This window comes from Chaetodon trifascialis, chromosome 1, assembly GCF_039877785.1.
Source record: "Chaetodon trifascialis isolate fChaTrf1 chromosome 1, fChaTrf1.hap1, whole genome shotgun sequence".
Taxonomy (NCBI): domain Eukaryota; kingdom Metazoa; phylum Chordata; class Actinopteri; order Chaetodontiformes; family Chaetodontidae; genus Chaetodon; species Chaetodon trifascialis.
The window spans coordinates 6786291-6812347 of NC_092056.1; the positions used below are offsets into that span (position 1 = coordinate 6786291).

General features: G+C 40.6%; 2 protein-coding genes across 2 annotated transcripts in view; one reads left to right on the forward strand and one right to left on the reverse strand.

The window, feature by feature from the left end:
• LOC139330672 (ceroid-lipofuscinosis neuronal protein 6 homolog) overlaps nt 1–22230 on the forward strand; it is a 130255-nt gene extending 108025 nt beyond the window's left edge. Inside the window, exon 8 of the transcript XR_011602143.1 lies at nt 22218–22230. The gene's annotated coding sequence lies outside the window, so the exon portion shown is untranslated. The remainder of the gene's footprint in view (nt 1–22217) is intronic.
• Nucleotides 1–26057, reverse strand: part of itga11a (integrin, alpha 11a) — a 46086-nt gene that overhangs the window by 13610 nt on the left and 6419 nt on the right. Inside the window, exons 2-14 of the mRNA XM_070961708.1 lie at nt 23818–23932; nt 13542–13654; nt 12939–13030; nt 12545–12659; nt 12289–12416; nt 11931–12079; nt 11706–11850; nt 11022–11187; nt 10150–10220; nt 7504–7648; nt 6360–6508; nt 4365–4508; nt 510–713 (exon numbers count right to left, since the gene is read on the reverse strand). Coding sequence (XP_070817809.1) covers nt 510–713; nt 4365–4508; nt 6360–6508; nt 7504–7648; nt 10150–10220; nt 11022–11187; nt 11706–11850; nt 11931–12079; nt 12289–12416; nt 12545–12659; nt 12939–13030; nt 13542–13654; nt 23818–23932 — 1736 coding nt within the window. The remainder of the gene's footprint in view (nt 1–509; nt 714–4364; nt 4509–6359; nt 6509–7503; nt 7649–10149; nt 10221–11021; nt 11188–11705; nt 11851–11930; nt 12080–12288; nt 12417–12544; nt 12660–12938; nt 13031–13541; nt 13655–23817; nt 23933–26057) is intronic.

Here is a 26057-nt window from a genome sequence, read left to right on the forward strand (position 1 = left end):
ACTTAATCTGTGTATTCTGTCAGTCAGTTTCTCATGCCTGACAGTCACTAACCTCTCCTGTTATTGACCACATGTCCAGTAGCTTTTCAGTGTGTTCCATCATCTCCAGTCACATGATCCCCATACCCACCTTCCCTCATTCCCTCATTAGTCATTCAGTATATATGCCAGCCCTTTCACGCCCTTTTATCAGATTATCTAATGCGCTCTGTAGCCTTAGTGTACACATCCTTTGCTCTAGTCATCTGCCTGTCTGCTCATGCCTATCTGTGCCCTGTTTTTGCTGCCCTCTGTCTCCTTGTCTGGTTTTGTTTGCCCTTTGTGGACGGACCGCCTGTTACTGGCCTCGATTAAGTAGTGAAGAAGAAGAGGTAAACACCTCACAGTTCTGGGTACTGAACTGTTTCGAGTACAGAATGACGCTGAAAAGTGATCAGCAGTATATGTGATTACAGTCAGTATGCAAGAACATACAAATCCACACTGTCTGCTTTTAGCACACCTCCTACCTGTTTGTACTTGCGTAGTATTCTGTTGTGCTGGCTGAAGAAAACATAAATGGCTCCTTTGTGGTCATCCTCCAGTGGGGCTCCCACCACCAAGTCATTGAAGCCATCACCGTTCAGATCAGGGACAGGGGCCAGCGAGGAGCCAAAGCGAGCGTTCTGGCCACCATTATGGATTTCCAACGCCCCTTCAAGGATGAAACGATTCTGAGGGATGAAGGGAAACATTAAAGCTTGTGTTGTCTGATTTCTGAATTCATAATTTATGATGATTTTGGGCATATCTTAAGTATACTTGATACAAAGCATCTTAGTCTTGATACTATAAAAATCTGAACTGAACAAACAGAGAACAAAAATATTTCAAAGCCACAACACAAGATGACAAAAGCCTTTCATGTATTTCCAAAGCTTTATTCTCCTCAGACATCATTACGTCCATGTTCAACTGGACTAAATGCATGTAGCAGAGAAGTCACACACGCCAAGGGTTGTTCGAGGCACTGATCACTGGAAGTCAACCTGAGCGTAGAAAAGAAATGTCGCCTGACTCCATTCTTCTATCGCTTGATGTTTCAGATCTCTTCAAGATCGATTCGTGGGTTCGTAGATCAAAGACATGCATATGGAGCCATGTGTGCAAAATTTCTTTTCTACTCTCTTGATTAAATGTTGCACAATTAAAACTCCAAGTTACTATTTTAGAACCTCTTTCTTACTGTTTTCAGTAATATACCAATGTGTCATCACGGCACTGTACTCTTGTGCCAGTGCTCAAATAGAAACACCTTGAAACCATATGATACATTTCCTGTGTTGTATTTAGAGAGTCTACAAAGCTTATCACTTGCTCCAGTCTGTTCCCACATTGCACTGTTCCAGACCTCTGCCAAATCAACAATGGAACTGACTGCCTCAACTAATGTCAATGTATCAGTATTACTGCCAGCAAATCACTCACATCGTCAGTCAGGGGGTTAATGTTACAGAGACACAGGACGCCTTGAAAATAACACTCAGCATGTAAACGTTCTGATACCTCAAACAAAACCTGACACACACAAGCAGGGACAACCTCCAGAAAGCTTTTGCAGTATGAATACGTACATATACACAATTACATGCTGTGTAGGACAAAAGCTTTATTGGAGACAGAAGCATATGCCTACTGTATGTCCTATCTAGTGGACAGCCGCATGCCTTCTGGCGGAGCTTTCCAGTCAAAGGGCTGATCTGTTCTTCAAATGATCTGTCATCCATTTATTCAGACGTCTCATAACAAGACCAAGGAAGAGACTGCTGCCCTCCATCCAGCTGGGTTTGTTATTGTTTAGTCAACTAATCATGTAATTTATTTTTCAGGGAACAGGAACAAACAAGATTTTTTTTTATATATTTCCTCAAAATTAAACAAAAGATAAAGTTTGGATGAGTCTCTGTGTTTCCCACATAATCCTTTAATTCTTCCTTTTTGAACTCAAATATCTTAAACATCTGGCAACAAAAAAGTGAGGAATTTTACCTCTCAGTCATAAAAGAACTAAAGAATGCTGTGTAGCTTTAGTCTATTTATTTGAAGTTCTATTCTTAGCGAGTGTAAAGTCAGTTGGAAAATATCCACGTCTTTGAAAGCCACTACCCGACTGGAAAATTTTTCAAAGGAAGCATAATGGCAAAACGGACCCAAATACTTAAGTCCATCACTAGTCATGCATATCATTGCTCCACTTGGCATCCCAGTCCATAATATAATTTAGGGTCGGCAGACGGAATATGAGATCACTTGTTTTTTCAGTTGAGTAAATGTGAAGGGAGTTGATTTAGGAAAGCACCTTTTACTTCTCGGCTACCTGACGTGTGCATGTGTGCGGGAGACTGATGGAGAAATGGGGGAAAATATATTCAGTGCTGTTTAAATTTGAAACACATGGTTGGTGAGGAGGCCATGGAGGGTCATAGCCACACTGCAGCGGCCCAGGAGCAAGTTAAAAGTGCAACCTCTTCTTGTGTTAGAAGTGAATGGAAGAATATTTTTGATGAGCTGCCAGACTTACAACTTTATTTAGCTTTGGGCTCACAGTTATTCTCTCTACGTTCTAGTGAGAGCCATCGGTGCAAAGGCAGCTCAGTATCAGCTTGTTATTGATTATGTGTGTTTGTGATCATTTTCATCATTTATTCTGACTACAAATCAGCTATACCACTCATACATTTCTTATGAGGGAAGACATCCTTCTCATATAGTGTTACAATGAATAAGAAACCCGAAAATTATCTATTGTAGATACTGCAAATGCGACAAGAGTCTACAGCCATGCTAGTGCAGGCGGTGTGTTGAGCTAAATGCTAATGTCAGCAAACTAACAAACCTGCAGCAAGTGGGGGCTGAGGGAACACGATGTGAACCTTACATACTGACATATTGCCATCATTTCAGTTAATATGGAAAAGTTGTTGATAAATAGTTGAGGTTAAACGTCCAGCTGATAGAGAGCAACAGTCCAATAGTCACCCTCATTTTAGCTCTCTTTTGGTCTCAACCAACTCCAGTGGGTGGCATTTGGCTGTTTTGCAGCTAAATGCTCCACTGTATTCACCACCTAGATGCAAACCGTGTCTGGTGCTGGGCAGGTACTGTAGTGTCCAGAGGGTTTTTGGAATCTTCTCAATTAAGTTGTGGACTTGAGACAATTAGCTAAAAGGCACCCTAGAGCTAAGGGGAACTGAAGACTAGTGATAATTCTTTGTGGGTTTGTCACTATGAGCAACACCTTTCACATACAAGAATCATGTTGATATAATATTATTGATTATAGCTGCTTTAACATGCAAAGCATACAAAATTTCAGGGCAATCCATAAAACACCTGCAAAGATTTTTCAGTAAAAAACAGGGAAAATAGTCATCTATTCTTGTGAGGCGCAGACTCACACACAGACATAAAAAGCATTTCTTTTTTTGCTGAGATATTTTAGTCTGAACCAACTGACCAGCATTGCCTCTGCTAAAGCCAGCATGGCTAAAAATTGATAGTCCCATATATGCACAGTCCCAAAGAGTAAAGTCTGCAGAATCACATTGTGGATGTGGAATATTCACCGTGACCACAGTGACACATTTTTGAACCAGGTTATCCGACCTAAAATAGTTTTCCAGAACAATATTAATGTGACGCATCTACAGCAACACCTGAGTCAACCACATCGTGATTATTAATTGCCCTGAACATGTGGCAGTGCTGTCCTGATGATGACAGACACTTTTAAAGGGTGATTTCTTTCTGTTTGTGTTTTGTTTTTGACTATTAAACTTGGCCTTCCACCTGTGATGTGGTTTGGGCCACACCAGATATTGAAATACCTCCTCTATGCCTGTGCGATGGAATCAAAACAGCTGAAGACATTTATTATTCCAATGAGCAAGACAGACAGACCTGGAACACTGGGAAATTTCCTTCTATTAAAGAAATTTCTCGCCTTCAAATGGTTGGCTGGAAATGGGTTTAGAAGAGGGCAGAATACTTTCCTCTTGAGTTAAGTCTACACATCTAATAAAGTCTGCATGCTGGCATGGCAAAGTTCTCTCATTTGATCTCCACATTTAATCTGGACAAGGTTATGTGTCAAATGTCTGCCCGCAGCATGTCAGTGTGTTAACTGCGGAGCTGGAATGCACCACAGTCTGGTTTGTTGTGTGTCACCGGACACTTCTGGTGAGGTGTGTTAGAAATTAGTGGGAACGTCTGGAGTTTGAACAGGTGTTGACCCAATTCTGTGCCGTGGGTTGCTTTATCAGAAAACTGATTAATCCCTGTATGTGTAATGTCTCTCTGTGTTTGTTTTTAGAGTTTATACCCACCAGCTCTGTCACTCTGTAGATGTAGACCTTTCCCTTCTCCAAGCCTCCACTGAAGAACATGGGCGCTGCCACCAAAAGGTTGTCAGTTATACCATCTCCATCAATATCCAAAGGCGCAATCTCACTACCGTAGTAAGAGCCAATCTGGAAGAGATGTATATGCATGACATTGAATAATAAGATTTTTGTTATTTAAAGCAGTCATTCATTTAGGTGATTATATGCCCTTAAACTCTTGGCCTCCTCTCCACTATTTGTTGAACTGCATGTTGTTTAGAATTGCTTATTTACTGAAGATCTTTAGTGCCTTATAAACTTGAATATTGGAAGCAAATGGGGGTCTTTGTTGTGTCAAAGCAAGCGGTCAGAGTCCTGCTGCTGTTGTAAATGCACAGAATGTGAGAGCTTTAGGGAGAAAGGATCGGTCACTGGAATGGATGGAACATCATCTATTGGTTTTCAGATTAGAAACATCTGCCTATAAAAAGAATCGTGAGATCAAGAAAGTTTTCTGCAAAAAACATCTGCTGTTCTGGATGAGCTGTTGCTGACAAGGTACAATGTAAGCTGCTGCAGGATCACTTCAGGCCTGCAGACTGTGAAGGGTTGCCAGTTATGAATGTAGTGGTCATTAACACACAGTGCCACATCCCCTTGAAGTGATGACTATTTTTAAACTTAATCTGATTCAGACAGTGGGATTAAATCCCAGCAGATGATCTGATGAACACTCAGTTAAGATTATACAACAAAAACAATGATAATTTATAGCACCAAATCAAACAGAAGCAGAAATAGAGATTACACACCTTCACATACAGTGAATTTGTGCAGTATGTTATGTTTATGTCATTTGGACTGTAGTAGTGGAGCACAGTCATTTTATTGAGATTAAATTTCATAAAGAAAACCATTCTGGCTGTTAGCCTTTTCCACTGAAAAATACAGCATTTCAACATATTTTATATGTTCATGAATTGGAATAACTCTAATGCTTTCCAGAGTCAAATATATGGGATATACTGGGCAGCAAAATGTCAAAAACAGACAGAAAGAGGAGATCCGTCCTCAGATCTGGCCAAAGTAGACACCGACACCGCCAGGTGTCATCCTGTTTTTTATGCACATTATGTATGAAAAGATGCCCCTTGAGGATGTTTTTCTACCTATCATGTAACTGAAATACCTAGTCAACAATTTCCAGCGTAAAGATCACACCAGAAAGTGGTACAAAATCATCTGTGTGAGTTTCTGAAATATGTGGTTCTAGAAGCTAGTTGGTAAACTGCTGCAGAAGGCGGGCTGACTGCTGACATGCAAGCCAGCCAAGAACATGCTAGTTATAGGCACAATATACCTCATACCTGTCTACAAACCATGCCTCTTTTGTGAAGCAGTTTATACTCCAACAGAGGAGTTTAAATAAAAGTAGTTGGTGTAACGCAGGTAATAAGCTACAATAGCTTCCTCTGTTTTAGATTCTCCAGGTCTCAAGGTTTTAAATGTTGTGGCGACCGAGCCTTGATTCATCTTTAGCTACACATAATGAGTTGCTTTTACCTTTTATAAATGTTAATGAGTTACAGGATGTCAATTAAAAGCCACTGCATTTGAAAAAGTCAGATTTTGGTGCCCCCGAGTGGCAGTATCAAAAACAACATTGTGGCACGCATCAATGCCTGTTGTTAATGGGCTGACGTTAACACGTAGACTAGACCAGCATTTGTAATTTTTCTACAAAAAGCTATGACATGAGAATAATATCTAAGACGTTACTTTATAATCACATAAAGATCGACACAAATGAGCTTTGAAGACTCATAAATAAGCCTGCTGCTCTTCATCACTGGCAGTGCAAGCAATGTTTTCTAACAATGTTTTACGACATTCCCTTTTAGACTGCGGCATTCTTCCAAAGCAGACATGAGGAGTACATCACTGCGCAACTGGCCCGCAGCTGATGAACTTCTTATCAAGTCCTGCACGCTACAGTACCTGCTGGCCTTTCAGGGAGTGCAGGATGGTGAGGTTGCCTGAGTTCTTCAGAGTGAAGATGATGACTTTGCCGGTGTGGTTGAATCGTGGAGCTCCTGCTACGAGTAGACGACCGTTTCTGGCTGACACCACAGATGTCACAGTATAACCTGGTAAAACAAACACATGTATTAATTCTGCTTGTACTCACACACAACGACCCTCTTAAGCAAGCAGATGTAGAGACTGGTCTTACCCATCCTCATCAAAGTAACCCAAGTAGGATTTTACGGTGATGTTAGTAATTATCACTGTCATACTTTTCTATATTCTATACCTCTTCTTCTGCTTTTCTGTGGATCTGTACATTGAGCAAATTGATTGCTTGATAATCAAACTGTAATAAAAACCCCAGGCACTTCATTTTATCCCACTGTTTGATGGTGCTTAGAGTGACTGGGCCTTCCCTTCAGGTTGAACATCACAGCAGTGATATGCATGACTCAAGGGAAAACTGTAAAAGTTGCAATTTGAGGAGGAAACTCGGTGAGCTGCGTTCAGTTACGCAGAACTGAGTGTTCTGATTTCTCAGGTTTCTCAGATTTCTTCTTCTTTCTTCTATTTCATTTTTTCCCACTCAAAATTCCACTTACTCCTCATATACTTTTCCACCTTCATCTCTCATCTTCATACCCTTTTTTCCCGGCTTTAACTTTCTCCCTGCCTGTCCAAAATTATGCTTCCACCTCATATTACTATTGAGTCTAGAATGGCTTCCATTGGCAGCCTGGTGGATAAGCTCAGAGACAAACCACTGATGGTAAAAGCAGAGGTCTGTGGTGGTGGAGTGAGATGGGGTTGGATATGATGGGAAGCACTGGAGAAATGGGTACACTTTATAGAGATGGGTTGTAGCGGGGATAGTTGGTGTTAAACCACAGAACTTCTAATAGGACAAGAGGGTGTAAACTCAAATTAAAGGCTGCTGGCCATGGGAGCAAATGCTATAAACTGTGTTCAAGCGTAGCCTTCATTATTAAAATAACGACACTGTGTTTTCTCTACATTTCTTTTCCCATTGTAAACATATCTTTCACAGTCTACCTACCATTTTTCGCATCATTAAAAGAATTTCTGTACTCTAGCTCTTTGGGATGTCACTCACCTAAGTAGGCACCATGGTTTTTGAGCTCTTCGGGGAACTCCTGTGTGTATGAAGACTTGGGAGGGACCACCTTCCCCTGACGTGTTTCCTTTAGCACCGCTCCGTTCCAGTCGTAAGCCCCAACAGCACCCACCAGGATGCCATCCTGAAGAGGAGGTGCCGTGTAGTTAATTCTCACACATTAAACCTCAAAGTAATAGAAAATGATCTGGTTGTACTGCCTGTGCAGCACATGCACACAACATGGTACTTACTATGATGAAGTTACACTCATGGAACGTAACACAATGTGACCAGCATTTCGTAGCCGAGTCTGTGCTTGGCTCACCTTAGTTTCAGTCAGATTAATGGTGGTGTAACACTTGTGGTGAAACGTAATCTGGTGATAAATACAAAACTTTCTCACTACATTTACTGGATTACTTTCAAAGGATATGAGGAAGATCTAATTAAATGTATCCCTCTGTTTCTCTCCCACAGTACAACTGATCATTGTCGTGCTGATCTTGCCACAATAAGAACACAGTGAGGTCTGTAGAAATCAGTGGTCCACGTTCAGGTGAATGAAAGAAAGAGAACCTTAAGAAGACATCAATATTTACAGGGAACAGATTCTAGCTGTGCTGCTCACAAATCAGACCAGGTGATCAACAGTAGTGCTCACCCACCCCTTACTGCAGCGGTTCTCAAAGTGGGGGGCCACTGAGCCACTTCATTACTATATCAACAGTACTTGGCTATTACAGAGGGCTCGCACAAGCATGTATGGAATCTATGTCATCTTAATTGAATGACTGAAATCGACAAATTACTTCCTCAAATTAATTTTGTTTGTCGATGAAGAAATGTCAAATATCACTTCCATGAAGCTGGTCTCAGCAGACAGATTACAAGCAGTGAACTTTTCAAGCTCCATGAAAAGTTTATATTATGCTAATTCAGATGCTGATTGATAAAAATGGTGCTATTTACCTTAATAATTAATTAACTCTAATTAATCAACTTAAGCGGTAAGGCTGGGAACCCTATTTAGGACGTCTTCTCTTTAAGATTGAATGAACAAATTAACAGCCACTACATCAACAATCACAAAAGCTAGAGTAGAACATTTTCACACAAAGCACAGTGTGTGAAGAAAGAATAATTGCTGAATCTTGATTAGTGTGTAGTCTTGATTAACCTGCCATTCAACAAAGGGAACAAGCCAGAAAGTGCAATTAGCTGCAGACAGGAGGAGGCATAGAGGAAGGATTTTCTATCTTCTATGGTTCACCATACTTTGTATCCCTGACACTGTAATTATAGGTTTCCTGTGCTTAATGAGCTCAGGTTTTTTTTCTTGCCGTACACAATATGCAGACAACACATTTTCCAGTGTTTGAGCCTATGCTGGAAGACGTGTGATTCCTTCCTGAAAGATGGAATTGTGTGCTCACCACGCTTGCACTACGTCACTCTCTGACAGCAGCGTAATGCCAATGTGGTTATCTGTTTTGGTCAAAATGGTCTCCATGGCAAATGAATGAAACACCAAAACAGTTCAACCTTACAAGGCAGTGACCTATTTCTACTGCAGTTGCATGTACTGACATGTACTTTGCTTTGGTTAGGATGTCACCTCGTATTTTGTCCTGGAGGAGACCACAGTTGTGGTTTTACATAAACATACAGAAATGGATAGAGGATATATACACTATATACCAGCTCAACAAACAAGTGCTATATATTCTGCATGATGGCAAACACAGAAATCCATTTTGCAACCAGCTACTCACAGTTAACCAAACAAACTGCGGATGGAGAAAGTGCTATGTATGCAGATGCATGAAACGTCTGTATAGAATATGACATAAGCAGCCTTCAGGGTTGGCACATACCACATTCAGCAAAACCATCTGGGCTCTCAGGACTGTTTTTCTGCTTTAAAGCCTCGACATTCTTTCCAAAAAGTTATCCTACTCTCAACACTCAGGTTGGTGTTGTCGAGCATCTCTGGAATCCGGCCTTGTGGACAGAATTTCCAGCCATTGCTGCCACCCAGCTGCAAATGCTGCTATATATTTATTTTTCAGCATAAATGGGATATATTTATTTCTCCCATGACAAATCACACTGTGAAAGGGAACTGGAAAATCAAAGCAGTTGCATCAGCAAATGTTTGGACAGAGCCAGAAAGAGGATTGAAAATCAATTATTGCTATGAACAGCAGGTACAGTAGAGAGAGCACATCTTATCTCCCACTTCCAGCTGTGTCATCATCAAAGCCAGCACACCTGCAACTGTCTGCTCTCAGATACAACCAAAAACTTCTAGGAAGGAAAAGGAAAAACAACCCATTCTGCAGCAGAACTGTCTCAATCTTGTCTCAGCTTCTCACTAATGTTTCCCTGGGGAGCAAATGGTGTCTTATTACCCATCACTGCATGGTTGGAGTGGAAAAAGGCCTGTCTCTTCTGTCAGGGGCTCCTAAATCAGGATGACCTAAACCTCTGGGGCCACACAGCAGGCACCTCAGGGGAGACTGGAAAGTGATAAATGGCAGGTTGTGGGGAGGAGTTATGACGCGCCAGAAATTGAGACAATGTGTGTTGTTGTACATGCTGACAGATGATAGGAGTCGACTTGGTGGCAGAAGTCAGACTCACCTCGACGTTGTGAGAGGAAAATCCAGCCTGAGACATCTGGAGGCCAAACGCTGTCCCATTCTTACTGGTTCCTGTGTAAACAAGTCAGTCTTTTACAGTTTTGAAGCACTGCAGCAGGAAAGAAATGAAAGCTGTCAGCCACAATCAAACATAGGTAAGAAGACTCATAGTATTGGAGTGTCAATGCGGACATTTAGCATATAAGAGATTTAAGTTATTTCGGGGACTAATTTTAACAGGATTAGTTACTTTCATTAATCTCTTTATCCTGTTAATTGTTTACTATAAAATATCAGAAAATGATGTTTGTTTAAAACATTACCTTCCCATAGGCTGAGGTGACATATTCAAATTGTTTATTTCATTCAACCAATATTCCAAAACCAAAATTATTACATTTACATTGATAGCAAACAGAGAAAAGCAGAAAGTCACATTTGAGAAGCTGGAACCTGCCGATGTTTGGAATTTTTGCCTGAAAAATAACTTAATAAGCTAATATATCATTAGAATTGTTGTATAGTGTTTTTATGTCAATCTGACTAAACCATTAATTGGGTAGAGATCTCCATTAATTTTTGACTGGGGGTTATCTAGCTTTACTGTATGTAAGGCTGTACTTTTCCACAGAGAAACATCATATTCTTTGGTTAAAGTTAAAATAGGAAAGATTTTCATGGAAATGTTGTGGTTTCTATGCAGCTTCGTTCTGAGAACTTACGCAATCACTCAGAAGACACTTTTCATATTTTTAGTTTTTTAAGAACGAAGCAATTTCAACATCTGAATGTCCTTCTTATGAATTGCTTTGGAGAAATGTGTCTGTCAAATGAATATAGTGTAATGTAGCTCAAAAGAAGTCCTTGCAAAACCTTCCAAACTGAAGATGCGTTCCCCAAGTGCATCCACAATGTCCTTCAGCGCTGACTCATCGGTCACATTAAAGAAGTGTTTGTCATCTGGATCGCTGGCGATGTACTTGATTTCATTGAGGAAGGCCTCAGGGTTGATCCCTCGACGGTTGTAGTAGCCGAGGACCTGTGAAGACAAGATCGAACAATCTGTCAGTGCATGCAATCAGCCAATGTAATTCATCTTAAACAGGTTAACATTAGCACTCTTTGAAAGGGCGTCAGATGATTTAGGTTTTCTTCACCAATGTCAGTGCTGTCCCACATTCCAGCCAGTCTTCAACCAAATGACATCAGAGTTTTTGCTCAGATGTCTCTGCCCAGCTAAGGCAGTGGATGGAATCAAGTATGCCATTAGCTATACCAGCAGTGGTACAGACCAAAGAACCATGTGGTTTTGAGGAGATTATTCACACCTTTTAACTGCACTTCCACTGAGTTTATGTTTGGAGCTCTCCTAGTGCACCAAATGTTTTCGCTCCATTCTTAGCTCAGCTCCTGAGAGACTGAACTCTGTTGGGTTGCCTCATTAATGTTTATGGTGTTTTCATGCTCCTTTGGAAATGTGTTTATCAGAAAACTAAGTTAAGACTCATAAAGTGTAAGCCATCAAAGCCAGGTGAATAACAGGTGTAGCAGACTCACAGCAATGGCATAACGGGTGATGCCGTCCTTCTCACTGTCCTCGATGGCTTGCTGGAGATCCGCACTGTCATGTGACTCTCCATCAGTTATCACTATCATCACCTTCTTGGCACCGCGCCGACCTCCTTGTTTGAAAGCTTGTGAGCTGTGAGAACATGTTTGATATGTTAAGTAAAATAAATTATGCATTTTTGCTGCTCATTTGTATAAATGGAGATGCTGTACCGTGCTACATTGATGCCAAGAGCTGTGTTGGTCTCCTCTCCACCCCGCTGGTTGATACTGCGCGCTCTTTTCACCACTTCCTCAACAGATTTGTAGTCGCTGAGTTTGAATTCATGGACCACCTTCTCGCCATACTGGACGACTCCAACCTGTAGAAACACAATGACAATGATCTATCACAATTCAGACAAGCTCTACATTCTTACAATTAACTACAGTAATAATAAATGTAAAATTCTCCCAGAATAGCAGCATACAAAGAACTATGTTGTTAACATATTGCAGATAAAATCATGCAGAAAAAAAAGTAACAAAAAATACTTCTTATCCTAATTCTTGTCCTGCCTTTCTTACACACCTGTATTTGACCTGGTCCAATATAGAACTTCTGAAGAATGTTGATGAGAAAAGCCTGCACTTCATACCACGGGTAGATGGAGTTTGAGCCATCCAGAACGATCACAATGTCCATATAGGTCTCACATCCTGAGAAACATTTAAAGATGAGACTTAATCATGAGAGTGTACATGGAGAAAACAGATGTTCACAAACGAGGAAATAATCCCCTCCTCTGACTAAGAACTGTCCTTGAATGTTTGTCTGGAGGGCTTACTCTGAAAGGCAGGCGCAATCGTTCTGGAGAACTTGAAGCTCGCATTGACTCTGGAGCATATGCCAGTGCTGTAGTAAGAGCTGCCACACTCATAGGACCATAGTGGCCCACAGGCCTGAAACATGAAAGAAAGCATTTATACAAGCAACATCAACAACCTCAGCATATTTCAAAAAGTTTGATTCATGCTCTCAGAGAACTTCCATGGAGAGTGCTGCAGTATGGCAAACGTGTAATCAAAAGACAATCTTGTGGGATTGCTTTTTTTCCATTTTGACCATTGCTATTTTATTAAATGTGTTCTTACTTACTCCATAAGTTCTGCTGCAACAGACCAATACTGTATGTGATAGCTCCAGAGGATTAATCCAATGAATTTCAAACTCATCCTCACCACAAAGCTGTTGTCTTTAGGGTTAGATGTGAGCGTCATACCCAGCCTCATCTTGTCCTTTCGCTCTGATACGTTGGTCAGAGATATCCTTCCTTGAGGGAAAATGAATCTCACTTGGATGGATCTTGGATGCACAGACTCATACAGTACATACATCAGAAACCAAACAGAAGTTCCACCATCTGGGACTTTGGTTTGTTACTGCTGTCTGGGCAGCCAAAACAGCGTCTACATCCTCAGATTTAAACGTTCACTTGACAAAACTTCATGCGCCTCCCTAACCAGCACAGCACATGTGGAACCCGGATGATGAGGCATGCGGTGAGATGTGCGGTATAACACACATGTGGAAATGTATATAAACCATTTAAAAAAATAGTAAAATGTGGAATGATTGGTATGGTACCCACACTTCTGTCTCACACATGCCACCATGATGTTTACTGAGACACATGCAGAAAGCACGCAGACATATAAACACCTATCCAACACATGCATACATATTTATCCAGATGTTGTACATTCATGGTTGTCACTGTCTCTGTATGTTGTGTATCTAATCATTCTCTGGTAAAAATTGAGTGGTGTATTGTGACACTATACCTAAGTTGAGCTTGGAGCAACCATTGCCGTTGGTTCGTCTGCTTAGTGAACATTTATAAACATCCCCCGTCTGGTAAGGGCCATTCATTTCATACGGGGCACCCACTAATAACCTGCAAAAACCACAAATCCAAAAGGTAAAATCACTTAAAATGTACATTAATATTAAATTGTGCTTTACACAAGGTCTCTGTTGTTATGTATTGGCTGTCAACACTTAGACAGGCACTTTTGTAAACAGGATATTTCCTCCTTCATTCTAAAAAACCTGCAATGAGGCTGTGGTGTGGCTAGGAAGGAGTTTTCCAAAAGCTCTGTGAAGCTCTCTGAAGTCCTGAAACTTCATTTGTGTGTGGACGAAGGAAATGCATAGAAAAAGCTCCATTTTGAGAAAATCCTGTGTACTTGTGAACCGTCTTTGTCTGGTATCCAATTCTCTGAGGGAATATGAGTGTGACTGTTAACAACAGTGACCCACACAAAACACATGGACTGACCGAGAAGACTTTCAGCATTTATTTATTTATCCAGGGAGGTTAACTAAGCACCAATGGACTTCACTTATCATAAACAGTTCCACACAGTGAAACACAGTGGCTGGATGATACAATCAGCAGTTATCTCCTGTGAAACATATCCTCAAGATACAGCCGTATCTCGACTGAACATTCACATGAAAATGTGTGACAACAAATTTGTCAGTTCTAAATAGTTAGTATGAGATAGAAAGTGTTGAAAGCAAATGTTTATACACCCATTCACTATCCCAACATCCACACTCTTACTCTTTACTGCTCTAATGCAAATGAATGTAATTCAGCCTGTACTGACACAGGACAATGAATGTAAATCACTGATAATGTAGGACACTTGTGTATGAATGTCAGCTGTTGGTGGAATGTGTTAACTGCTGGAGCAGATGGATTTACTCCCCTGCTGAGGCATAACATGACAGTAATAGTGGATCATGGCTACAAGATGCTCTCTGGGATATAACTATTTAATTTAATGAGGGCTGTCTGGTTAATTAAATCAAATCAGATGAATTTTGTCTTCATAGAGCACCATCAGAGTTACATTTGTCCAACGAGTGTTGAGTGCTGGACATTCTGTTCACATGACGTAGTGTTTGTAAGGAGTCAGTCCTGCACTTGACTTCACAGTGGGCTTCCTGCGCGGGGTCATCGTGGTCTCATAAATGTCACTAAAAGGTTTTAGATGACTTGACGTGATGGGGAATATAAAATCGTCTGGTGTGTTTACTTCAGGACTGGTGGAGGGCATACATGCCTTAAAGGGGAGCTATAATTCAAATGTATGTCAGAGATAAGAACTACTTGTGTTCTTCGAGGGAAACAAAAAGGCTGTTTTATTCATTATTTATAATCTCCATGAAAGTTCTTGCGGATTTCATGATAAATCTTGTGATCTGTGTCTGTTGTTCTGTCTTTCAACTAAATGGCTCAGTATTTCTACATCTCAATGCTGTACTGGAGTCACAAGGTTCAACTGCCTCAGGTTTAACATATTTTAACAGACACCATCACACAGACAGACTGCCCTCAGCTTCAGTAGATACAATGCAAGCTATATATACAGAATTAATCCTGCATTGTAGATACAACATCAGCAGTAAACAAATAACACTGCAGTAATTAAACAGTGGATTATCTACAGCTGCATTGTTTAATCTTAACCAAAACAGATCTAACCAATAGATCTCATCAAAAAGACCTAAAATAGTGAATTCAAGAAATATCAGCGGCTGCACGGTGTCGCAGCAGGTAGTGCACGTGCCTCACAGCAAGAAGGTCGCCGGGTCGCTTCCCGGGTCGGGCCTTTCTGTGTGAAGTTTGCATGTTCTTCCCGTGCATGCGTGGGTTCTCTCCGGGTACTCCGGCTTCCTCCCACAGACCAAAAACATGCTCATTAGGTTAATTGGTTACTCTAAATTGCCCCTAAGTATGAGCGTGAATGGTTGTTTGTGTATATATGTTGCCCTGCGATCGGCTGGCGACCGGTCCAGGGTGTACCCCACCCGTTGACAGCTGAGATAGGCTCCAGCCCCCCTGCGACCCCGAAAGGGATAAGCGGCATAGAAAATGGATGGATGGAAGAAATATCAGCAAGAATGGAGTAAACTATCCTTACAATTCTTTCATAATCACAGAAAAAGCAGTCATAAACTCTGTAATTTAGGTGAAGGACACACTAATTGGAAAGCACTTTGGATAAAAGTGGTACATAAGGCAACGATTTAAATTATACCGTCTCCCAGTCCTCAATTTTAGGACAATTCTGGTACGATGACGGACATGGAGTGAGTGATCTGTGATCAATGTATGACACAACAACAATAACTGTACTGGGATCATTAACAAGCAATTAATTGGTAGTTAATGGTAGATTTTGGTATTTTTGTATTGAACTTGTTCAGTAGGTATAATTAGAGCATGGCATCCCAAATTGAAACAGTCTCCCCAAAATGTTTTTCTTTCTAAAAATCCAATTTGTTTTTGTTTTGACTTTTTCCGGCAAATTTCACCTAAGCTCGCCCAATTCAAGCATTCATTGGCGGGTTGTATCCTAAACTAATCACATTCTTGGAAAAGCTTCAATAAATACAGTAGGTCAACTAGGAATTCAAACAACTGTGCAGTCCAAGTGAAAATCACAGGGAAAGCAGCGGGCAAAGGAGCAACTCCCAGTTCAGCGGTGCCCCAGAGGAAAGACACTCGACACCACTTTATAGCAGAAGCAGACCATGGCCAACCTCCTGCATGGACTTCTAGGTCAAAGTCTAACAATTAGAGAGGCCTGATCTTCAACTTAAGAATTCCCAGGTCAGGTTTGTGACCCCCAGAGTTTCAAAACCTCTCCAAATTTCCAAGAAAAAACTTAGGTAATAATATTACCTAAGTTTTTATTATTAGCATCATTATTATTTAACTAAGTATTTAGTAGGAAAGGCGTGTACACGGAAACTCCCTTTAAACTCTTTGACTGCATGATGTTCAGATTGTTCTGTAGTATTTTGCAATCGATATAATTTCCAAATGTGAAGCTGAACACATTTCTTCAAATACAAAGACTGTATTCATTGCTGCACTTAAAATCACCATTTAATCAATTAGGTCAGAAGAATAACAGATAAGAGCTGACAGTCAGAGGAGAGGGCAACATGGCCGTTCATTGAGTTAGAAGGCCGGATTGAGGTTTGTCATTTCTCCATCCTGCCTTTTTTATCAAATAACTTAACTTCAGACACCTTCCAATGTATCGTAAGAATTTAATCTAGCAGAAATTGATGCATACAGTACATTACTGTATAAAAAGCAAATAAAAACAGTAAACAGATGAGAAGTCCCTTAAATGTGACTATTGCTTTTGCGGTGTGATACAGTTAAGCTTCAGAACAGGAGTGGACCTCGTGGTGACATTGTTTGTTTGTTTCCATGGTCAAGAGTGAACTTCCAGTTTTCTTCAGTGTATTTCATGCTTTCATGAGGTATTTCTTCTTGAATTGTGAATTTCTTTTAGGGCAGCTGTAGCTGTGGTGTATGGTATATTATTGGCACATGTACAGAAAATTTAGCACCAGTTTTGATTTGACATTTAACAGCAGTAACTGAAGACAAGGGAAAATGTTGGTCCAACAGTCCATCACTGCATATCAAAGAGCAACTCACATGGAAGTAAGCTTCAGTGTTGTTGCTCCTCAAGCCAACATTTAAAGTCTCACAGACTCTGTAAGTCATTTTCACCACAGTGGCTCCAACAGTGCTCATATTTTCATAACTATTAATAACAGGATTATTACTTCAGGTTTGCTATCCTTTGGTTAGAGGAGGCACAGGAGCACAAGTTCAGGTCAGGATACAGCTACCTTGATGAAAAGGGACCATTGTTGCCTTTGAGTTGGATGCTTGCCTCGGGACCTCCTGAATTTCACCAGAAGCTGTTCAAACAATCATGTTCCAGCGCTCATTAGGATCGAATGGTAGCCTCGGTGCATCATCACTGTAGGAATGGTAACGACACTGAAAGAATAACTTGACCCAAAATGAATGCGTGGACATTTTCTACCATGGTTACCAGGGAATACAGGATTTTGGGGTTTGAGGAAGTGCCATCCCCAAACCCAGGCTGTCATTAATGTGGTAATGTTTTTCATATTTGGAAGGAAGAGATGTATACGCTGTGAAACCACATCCCTGCCCCAAACATGAGTGTGCTACTCCAATGTCACGCTTGCTCATCAGATTCCATTTGTCTGCATTAACAGGATATGTGTTCTCTCGCTAATGCTGCCTCATAAATCCGAGGAATTGTAATGGTCACATAATCATTTTCCAAAGGCATTCATTTAGCGTGTCTGTTTCACTTGAGAGCACTGACCAGACTATGAGGGTGAGTAGATGACTTATGAGAAATTTGTAAGCACATGCTAGTTGCTTTAATTCAGTGTCCTGAAAATGCCTTTTTCAGCTCTAACACTGAACTGTATTTACTTAATCTAAGATATAATTTTAGCCACGCCAGTGGTGTAGCTCTAGGAAAGGCAATGCCGTTTGGTCGATCCACCACTTTGCCCCAGACAGAAACATCTGAACAACTATTAGATTGTATTAGATTAAATGTGTAGTCTCAACAGGATGAATCCTGCTGATTTTGCTCATCCCCTGACTTTTCCTCCATCGCCATCAGCAAGTCAAAGGTTCCACTTATCTCAATATGTGCAGCATTTTTGTACAGATATTTATGGTTCCCAGAGGATGAATCATAATGACTTTTCGTCTAGCATCACCGCGAGGTTTACAACTTACTCAACTATTGAATCGTCACAAAATTTGGTACAAACATTCATGTCACCCTAAGGATCAACCGTCATAACTTTAGTAATCACTTAATTTGATCAGGTGAACATTTCTTTCTTTGTACTTTAATTTATGACTAAATATGTGGAAAATTAAAGGCATTTCCGTGAAGCACAGTTGAACTTTGTTACTACTTATTACACTACTGATTGAAAATCAGCATGTTAACACTGTGAGCTTGGTAGCATGCTGACATTAATATTTACCTCAAAGCACTGCTGTGCCTGATACACCCTCACAGACCTACTAGCTTTTTCCAGTCTTATTTTGTTTTCAGTGTTTCTCAGTCCTATCAAAGGCGTCTAACTTCTGAGTAAAACTGTGGAATATATTTTAAGCCGATAACAGCCAGTACAATCACACGACTGTGAGAGTTGTGTCTAAACTAAATAGATCGATTCCTGTTTTCCTGCCTAGCTCAGGAGGCATAAAAACACTTTTCTTTGCAGCTTTCCAAACAGGCCAAATAAAGGGAACACTATTTAAGGTCAGTGGTGAAAGACTTCACAGACTCCCCGTAGTTCTTTGTGGTGTGCAACTTGTAACTGAACTAAGGAGTAAAGGTCAGGTCTCCATTGAGGAGACCTGGTAACAACTGTAGAAAAATAAACAGTGGAAATAGAAAGTGGGAGGCTTCTGTGGTGCATGGCTCAAGTATGCAGGCCCGTGTATACCATCAGGTTTAAAGACTCAAGCCCCTTGCAAATTGGAGGTGATGTGGCCTCTATGCTCCCCAAAGAGTGTCTACTCTGGCAGAGTGTTTAGAGCTCCATAATGCTCAGTAGACACGTGAGGAAGTGACACATTCTTGACATGGTGACCTTTCCTCAGCTTAGGAGCTCCATCAGCAGTCGTGGACAGAAACTGTCATCAGACCTGACAAAGATGTCTCAGCTTCTCTATGTCTGAAGTCAAAAATGGTGAAAACAGTATTTTTGGGGGGAAAATATTGTCGTTTACGCAACATGCTTGGAAAAAACCTTAATGAGAGAATTTCTCAGCTTAGTCTGATTTTACACATGCTGTTAATTGGTCCGATATATGAAAGCTCTTGTGAATAACTTCCAAGCACCACTGAATCAACAAACACTACTTTCTTAATTTGGTGCTGAAAGAAGGCCTTCTGAATTTAGCTGCATGCCTGCCTTACTTCAGCTTCGGGTCATAAAAAGCTTTTCTTACAGAGTCACTTTCCAGCTGTGATCCTGTTCCTATCCAAACACAGAGCTGAGGGTTTTCAGGAATCATACATAAGTCTGGAAAAGTTGACAGCACTGCAGTCTAATACAGATGCTCACATGCAACATCAGTAATTGCAACAATTTGAAGTCTCTTGAATGCTAAGTTGAGGTGAAACCACTTGAGGGGAAAGTGGATTTAGAAAGTTAAAAGGCATAAATGGCCAGGGACGGCATAGACTGTCCACCTCAATTTATGGTACAAGTGTATCATCCAAAAACAGTTTTTGAATTGACTAATCTAATTGTGAAGTCAGACTTGTAAATACAGCGAGTATAAGCTGTCTCACAGGCCTTCAAATAAACACAAAATCAGCAACCCCCTGAGGTGCTGACACTTGGTGGGCACATGTTCTGCTGCAGAGCTGCTGTCTGAAACTTCAAAGATGCCGTTCAGTTGCTTAATACAAAAAGCAGATTCTGCCCTAATCTGCAGAAATCATTGCCTCATCAACACATTCATTTTGGAGAAACCTCTTCGCGGACACAGTTAAAAATGAGAGACATGTGGAGTTCATTGCTCATATCCCACATAAGACTCAAGAGAGCATCACTGAACTGGGACCAGTGATGGAAAACAACTAAATGAATTACTTAAATGTTGTAGTTATGGGCAATTCTGACCATTTCCATTGTACTACTTCAGCCTCCTACTTCAAAACATTTCAGAGTTGAATTCCTGCACTTTTTAGTCTACAAATATATTTGTCAGCCATAGTTACTGCTTTCTCTGCAGATCAGAGATCATTCAATATACCGTTACATTTATATCACACTGTAAAGAGTGCATTCTGCATAGCAATACTTTCCATACTTCAGTGGATGCTCACAATCTTTAGCCAAGTTACAGCACCACCGGTGAAAATAAGACAACTGTCCTGACAGCACTGTCTTTGGTGGATGTGGATGAAGCAAATCATGTCTCGTCAAACCTGAAGACAACATTATTGTTAATAATTTTAATATTTCTTTCACACTCAATAAAACCATTTTTCATATCTCCATCAGATCCTGCAGCATTCCTTAGTCCAGCTGAGAACTGTCAGACTATGCATTGCGAGCGCACACACACTCACACACAGAAAGAGACTAGACTAGACAGTCTTGCTTGTCCATGCAGCTGTGAGTTCACATACCCACACCTACGCACGCTGCTGCACTGACTAAACAGTCAGTCCAAAACTAAACTCCGCTGGATGAGTAACTTGTCTGCCAGAGAGACAGATGAGTCATAACTGAGGTGTAAATCAAATGTGATACTCAGCACTGTGGAAAGTATAAACAATGTACTGATCAGCCACAATACTCATCCCATGCTGTATAGCACTGTTAACATATTCAAAATACAGACTTTTTTGCATCAAGTAGAAGACTTTCCACAACATTACTGCTCTTCCACACAACGACTATTTTATTGCTTATGAATAAAAGCACTTTTATGCAGGATATATGAGCACCTAATAAAGATGCCAAAATCCTGATCCCAATTGGTCCATTTGGCTGGACGCTGTTTGCAGCCTGTGCTGCACTCTTCTCCCACTGCAGATGTTTTCACCTCGTTCTCAGACATTTACCTCAGGCGACGCAGTGTCTCTGGTGACCTTTATTCCACAGGAATCAGCCTCATCAGACCTTTTCCATTCTGGTAGACATGGCTGACTCACAGTGGCTCAGAATGTTAAAGAGGTTGGATTTTACAGCGTAATCGACTGTTGCTGTCATGTGTCACAGAGTGTCAATTCAAGGAAGACTTTGACTTCTGTGAACCGCCAACTCGCTAATTTGTCACCTCACTCTCCAAGTGTGTCACTGTCCCTTGGTGTACACTGAGAACACGCATTTACACCCCTTAACCTCTAAACTAAACCTAAAGGATAAGACTAGGGATGTTCTCTATTTTTATTATTGTCAAATAAGCCCATAAATAAACCAAAACCAACAATGTGCTCCCTGATTTCCCAGCCCCATGTGTGGTTTCTACTGAAGACGTCAATCTTTAAAAACAGGTCATGAACATTTACTTTTTTAACTGTTAACATTTGGTATGTTACTGAATATTCATGGCAGCAGGACTGTTTATCTTGGATGGACTCTCTCATTAACTACAGTGCCCACTTTCATTAGAAAGAAGGAACATGTCACCCAGTGAAACAGCATTGCTCACTGATGTGTTTTTAATAGCTTTTGGACAACTATGGAGGTGTTTGGCTCCGAGCAATAAGCCATATCAGGCTTTGGCTACACAAACACTGTTAGTAGGATTAATTCATTGTTGGTTTTTCTTTTCATGGGATTTGCTGACAATAGAAGAAAAATCACCAGGCAACCTGTAACCATCACAGGCCTAACATTCAGCCTGACCTGAGCTTTGTTGACTTCGATGTTACTGACAGACACTGATCTGTGATTTTGTCAGCCTTTCATTACACTTTCATTACCAAGTGTAATATTCTCAAGCATCGTTATATGAACACAATACTCTCTCTCTTTTCACAGACACATATAACTCTATAGACCTCAGGCTGTCCAAGGGTGACAGAGGAGGGATAACTTGCCAAGAGGAACAGTAAAAACAATCAGCGTGGGACAGTAAGCCCATGATGGTATTTACTACATTTAAATGGTCCCATAATGTTTGCAGAGCAGCACTTAGTGGAAAATTTCGAATTATAAAATTGGGCTGTTCTCTGAAGGACAGAGTGACCAATAAATTCTTAGAAAGCTAAAAGCCAGTTGCACTACAATGCTGTTGCAACAATAATTAGATTTGACACAATTACCAGCATTTATGTTAACATTATCTATCACAAGCAAAGTCCATGTCAGTCAGTCCATGTGTTTGTGATGCAGTTTATGTTATAATGAGGAAGCATTTTAGTGCTCTGGAAAGTAAGCATAGAGGAAACCGTTTTACAGTATGTTTCTCCATGACACTCTCCATGAGACAAACAGTAGAAATACAGCATTCATGTTACAAAGTACCAGCAGTATTCACTGAAATGTGTTTGAGTGGCCAGTGCAGCACTTTTCCTGATGACGCTGCATTGTGTTGCTATGAAAGTTAATCAAGGTTCGACTTTTCTCCCAGACAGCATCTATGCAGTGGTCCTATTGAAATGAATGAGGGGGCTGCATTTTAATGTGACTTTAATGCTTAAAACCAAGTCGATTGTTGGAAGGAGACGGGATGGGAACCACAGTCAGGTGTCAATGTCATGTGCATTGTACACCATTATCAGAGGTCACAGTTACTGTCACACAACTGTGAGAGAATGCTCATCAGGAAATTGTTAACAAGGTATTTAGCATTTAAACATACGACTATTTTTCTGGAGAGGCTGGTCTGGAAGCGATTGACGTCAGAGAGAAAAAATAGACGTATAATTAAAATATAAATAAACAGAACTAATGATTAACACACGCACATGTACGCACACGCAAACACACACACAGTAGCGCAACTGGAACTCTGCACGGTGCTTGCAACCACACGTTTTGGGGATGCCAGAAACTAATTTTGGCCACCACACGGTGCCAGTTGGCCTAATAATAGTGTGCATCAGGAGTCAGTTTGTGCTATGAGGTAATATGATGAATGTGAGGTATCCAGCTCTGAACTACAGTTTGTTTTGCAAGCACAAATTAATGGGAGGAAACTTTGCACACCAGAGGAGAGGTACAGTAGATCACTATCTTTCCAGGGAAAAAAGGTCTCGCTGCCAAGTCAGTCAGTCCGTCAGCACTGTGTGTTTTACACTCACACTAAACCTATTAATCTTACCAATAGATCAATAAGGTAAATTCTGGAAGTTTTACAGAACCTAAAAATATACCTCAAAATAAGAGATACTGATTTTCTAGAAAATATAGATAATAAAAGTGAAACTGTGATTCAAGTGGTTATTGTGGTATCAGAGATTAAGTATGATGGTTTGCGAAATAAGACAGAAAAGAACATTTAACTTATTTGATCCACATTCTTGCTGACTGTGACTGATGTTCAAAATGACTCAACAACAGCGTTGACTTTACAAAGGACACAGCGTTAGCCATGTTGATACAGGCATTGATCAGCAGAATGTGACATCAGATCACTGCAAAACATGAACAAGCACTTACATTTTGCATAGCAGCGGTGTGTAAGTCGTATAAGTCCCTTACCACTTTTCGCCTCCAGCAGCCACGTGTTGCTGAACAGTGTATCCAAACTGGGCTTGTTTTGGGCCTTTGATGATCCTGTGTCTCTTTGTGTCGATATTGAAGCAGTCGTGGAATCCTTGAAAAAGAAAAGATCATTTTCATCACCATCGGCTAAAGGAGAGCTTTAAATTTCTGCCATTAATCACCTGAAATTCAGTTCCTGTTCTGTAGCATCAGTACAGAATGATCTATACAGAACACCTTGTTTTCAGTACCACGTGTTAGTATGTTATCAGTTTTATGGACGCCAGCACTGAGAGACACATTAACATTGAGTAGAACTCAACATCTGGCCTAAGTGTCACAAACAGCTGCAAACTTACTCATCCTTAAAATAATCCCTTCTCTATCACTGTTTCATGTCTGTTTCTCCCCCTGCATCAGTCTAAACACAGACTTCCCTCTCAAGGAAACAAATAGCAATCATGTAATTGTGTAAGTAGTGTAGTCAAAGATGCGAAATATGCGATTTACATTTCAGTGGTGAGAGAGAAGAAATTTCTGTCCATATGACAAAAAAAACCTGCACTATGTAAGAACCTAATATCTTGCAACTGCAATTCTGAGATTGGACAAGGAGTTTTGTTTTGATTTTGCAGTGAGTAGATGGTGAAGTGTCACCTGACACGTAGTTAAGTAGGTAAGAAGTAAAAGCTGCTGTGGGACTTGATCAAAGCAAACCTGCTTTCCTGACTGTGTACTTAAATTTCTCTCACATCTTTAGACAGCTTACCAGGTGGCACAAAAGAGCACTGGATGTCTGTTTTTAATTAAAATACCAGTCAGGGAAGGTATTTTTCAGGATTTGTATGTCACCAAGTTACCCATTATGGCTAATTAATGGTGACAGCATCATTTGGCTTTTAAATTTCCATCAAAAGTGGAGAACTCTGTGTGAGGACATGGAGGTGATGAGATTTTCCTTTTGGCAGAAGAGAAGGGGAAAAATGTAACTGTCTACCACTCTGACTTCCTCTTGATCCATCTCTTCGCCAACCTATCCTCTACTTAATCTCCTGCTGATCTCAGTTTCACCAGTTGCCAGACCAATCGTAGGTGTATCTGTTGCTATTATTCAACTGATGTTTCAGCCACTGTGGTGTCAAAGATCATGGTGACCTTTACGCGACAGCCCACTGATACTCTGAATTCCCAAATGTTCCAACTTAGATTGGAAACTATTACATTTCAGAGCCACAAAAATGCGTAAAGAAAAGAATGTAGGAGGGAAAGTTTTTATGCTTAATGAGACACAGGGGTTTGTTTTGTAGTTTGGAAATTACTGCTTAAAAAGGAAGTGTTTTCTCACAGTTTGAGCTGCACAGCTGAGCTGAGAGCAGAAATGCCTCCGCTTTTAACCACCACAAGCTCCCCCACTTCATACATCCCTGTGGCTCTCGTCCACACACTGCTGGGCTTATTCAATCCCTCGCCCTCACGCTAAATGACCCCACTTACAGTTCACTCCCTGTCTGTTGGGCTCTGGGGTCACGTCAAGTTAACTGAGTCCCTGCAAGGGGAAATTCAGTTAAATGTAAACAACAAGGTGAAGGAATGCTCAACAAAGCTGGAAAACATGTAAAATTCAAATTAACCCGCAATAAATGACAGCTGAGGACAAATTCAAGACAGTTATACAGAGTGTTCGCTCGCAATGATGTGAAACTGGATTTTTCATTGGTTTCAACTGGCAGTTATTAAACTGACTAGTATATATCTGAACAAAATGATGTGATGTGCTGGTTAGAATATCACATAAAATATTCATTGTACAGAGAATGTTGTGATTAACACTTGGGCTACTACTGTACAAACTGTTATGCAGAGAAAACACTTTGAGTGTCTTAATATTATTGTTGTTCTGGTTGCCATGTTATTCAATAACCCTATTAATTGTGATTATAGCATCTGTTTTCACTTTTATCCCAGTGATACTCATCTGCACGCCAAGATCAACCAAAAAGCAGAAGTTGCCCACGTTACATAACTGTCTGTCAAAGACTGTGCGTCCCAAAATGTCCCAGACGTAACAATGTGCACCAGTGCACCATAAGGAAAACTATCGTTAAGCCTTTTAAACACGCCTCACTGGAGCTGCTTGCTTTTTTTGGCCATCCATGGAAAACAAAAACTATCAAAGTTTGCCCCCGTCAGCTAGATGGAGACAAAACCTTTTTATTTTTTCATTTGTATAGATGAAC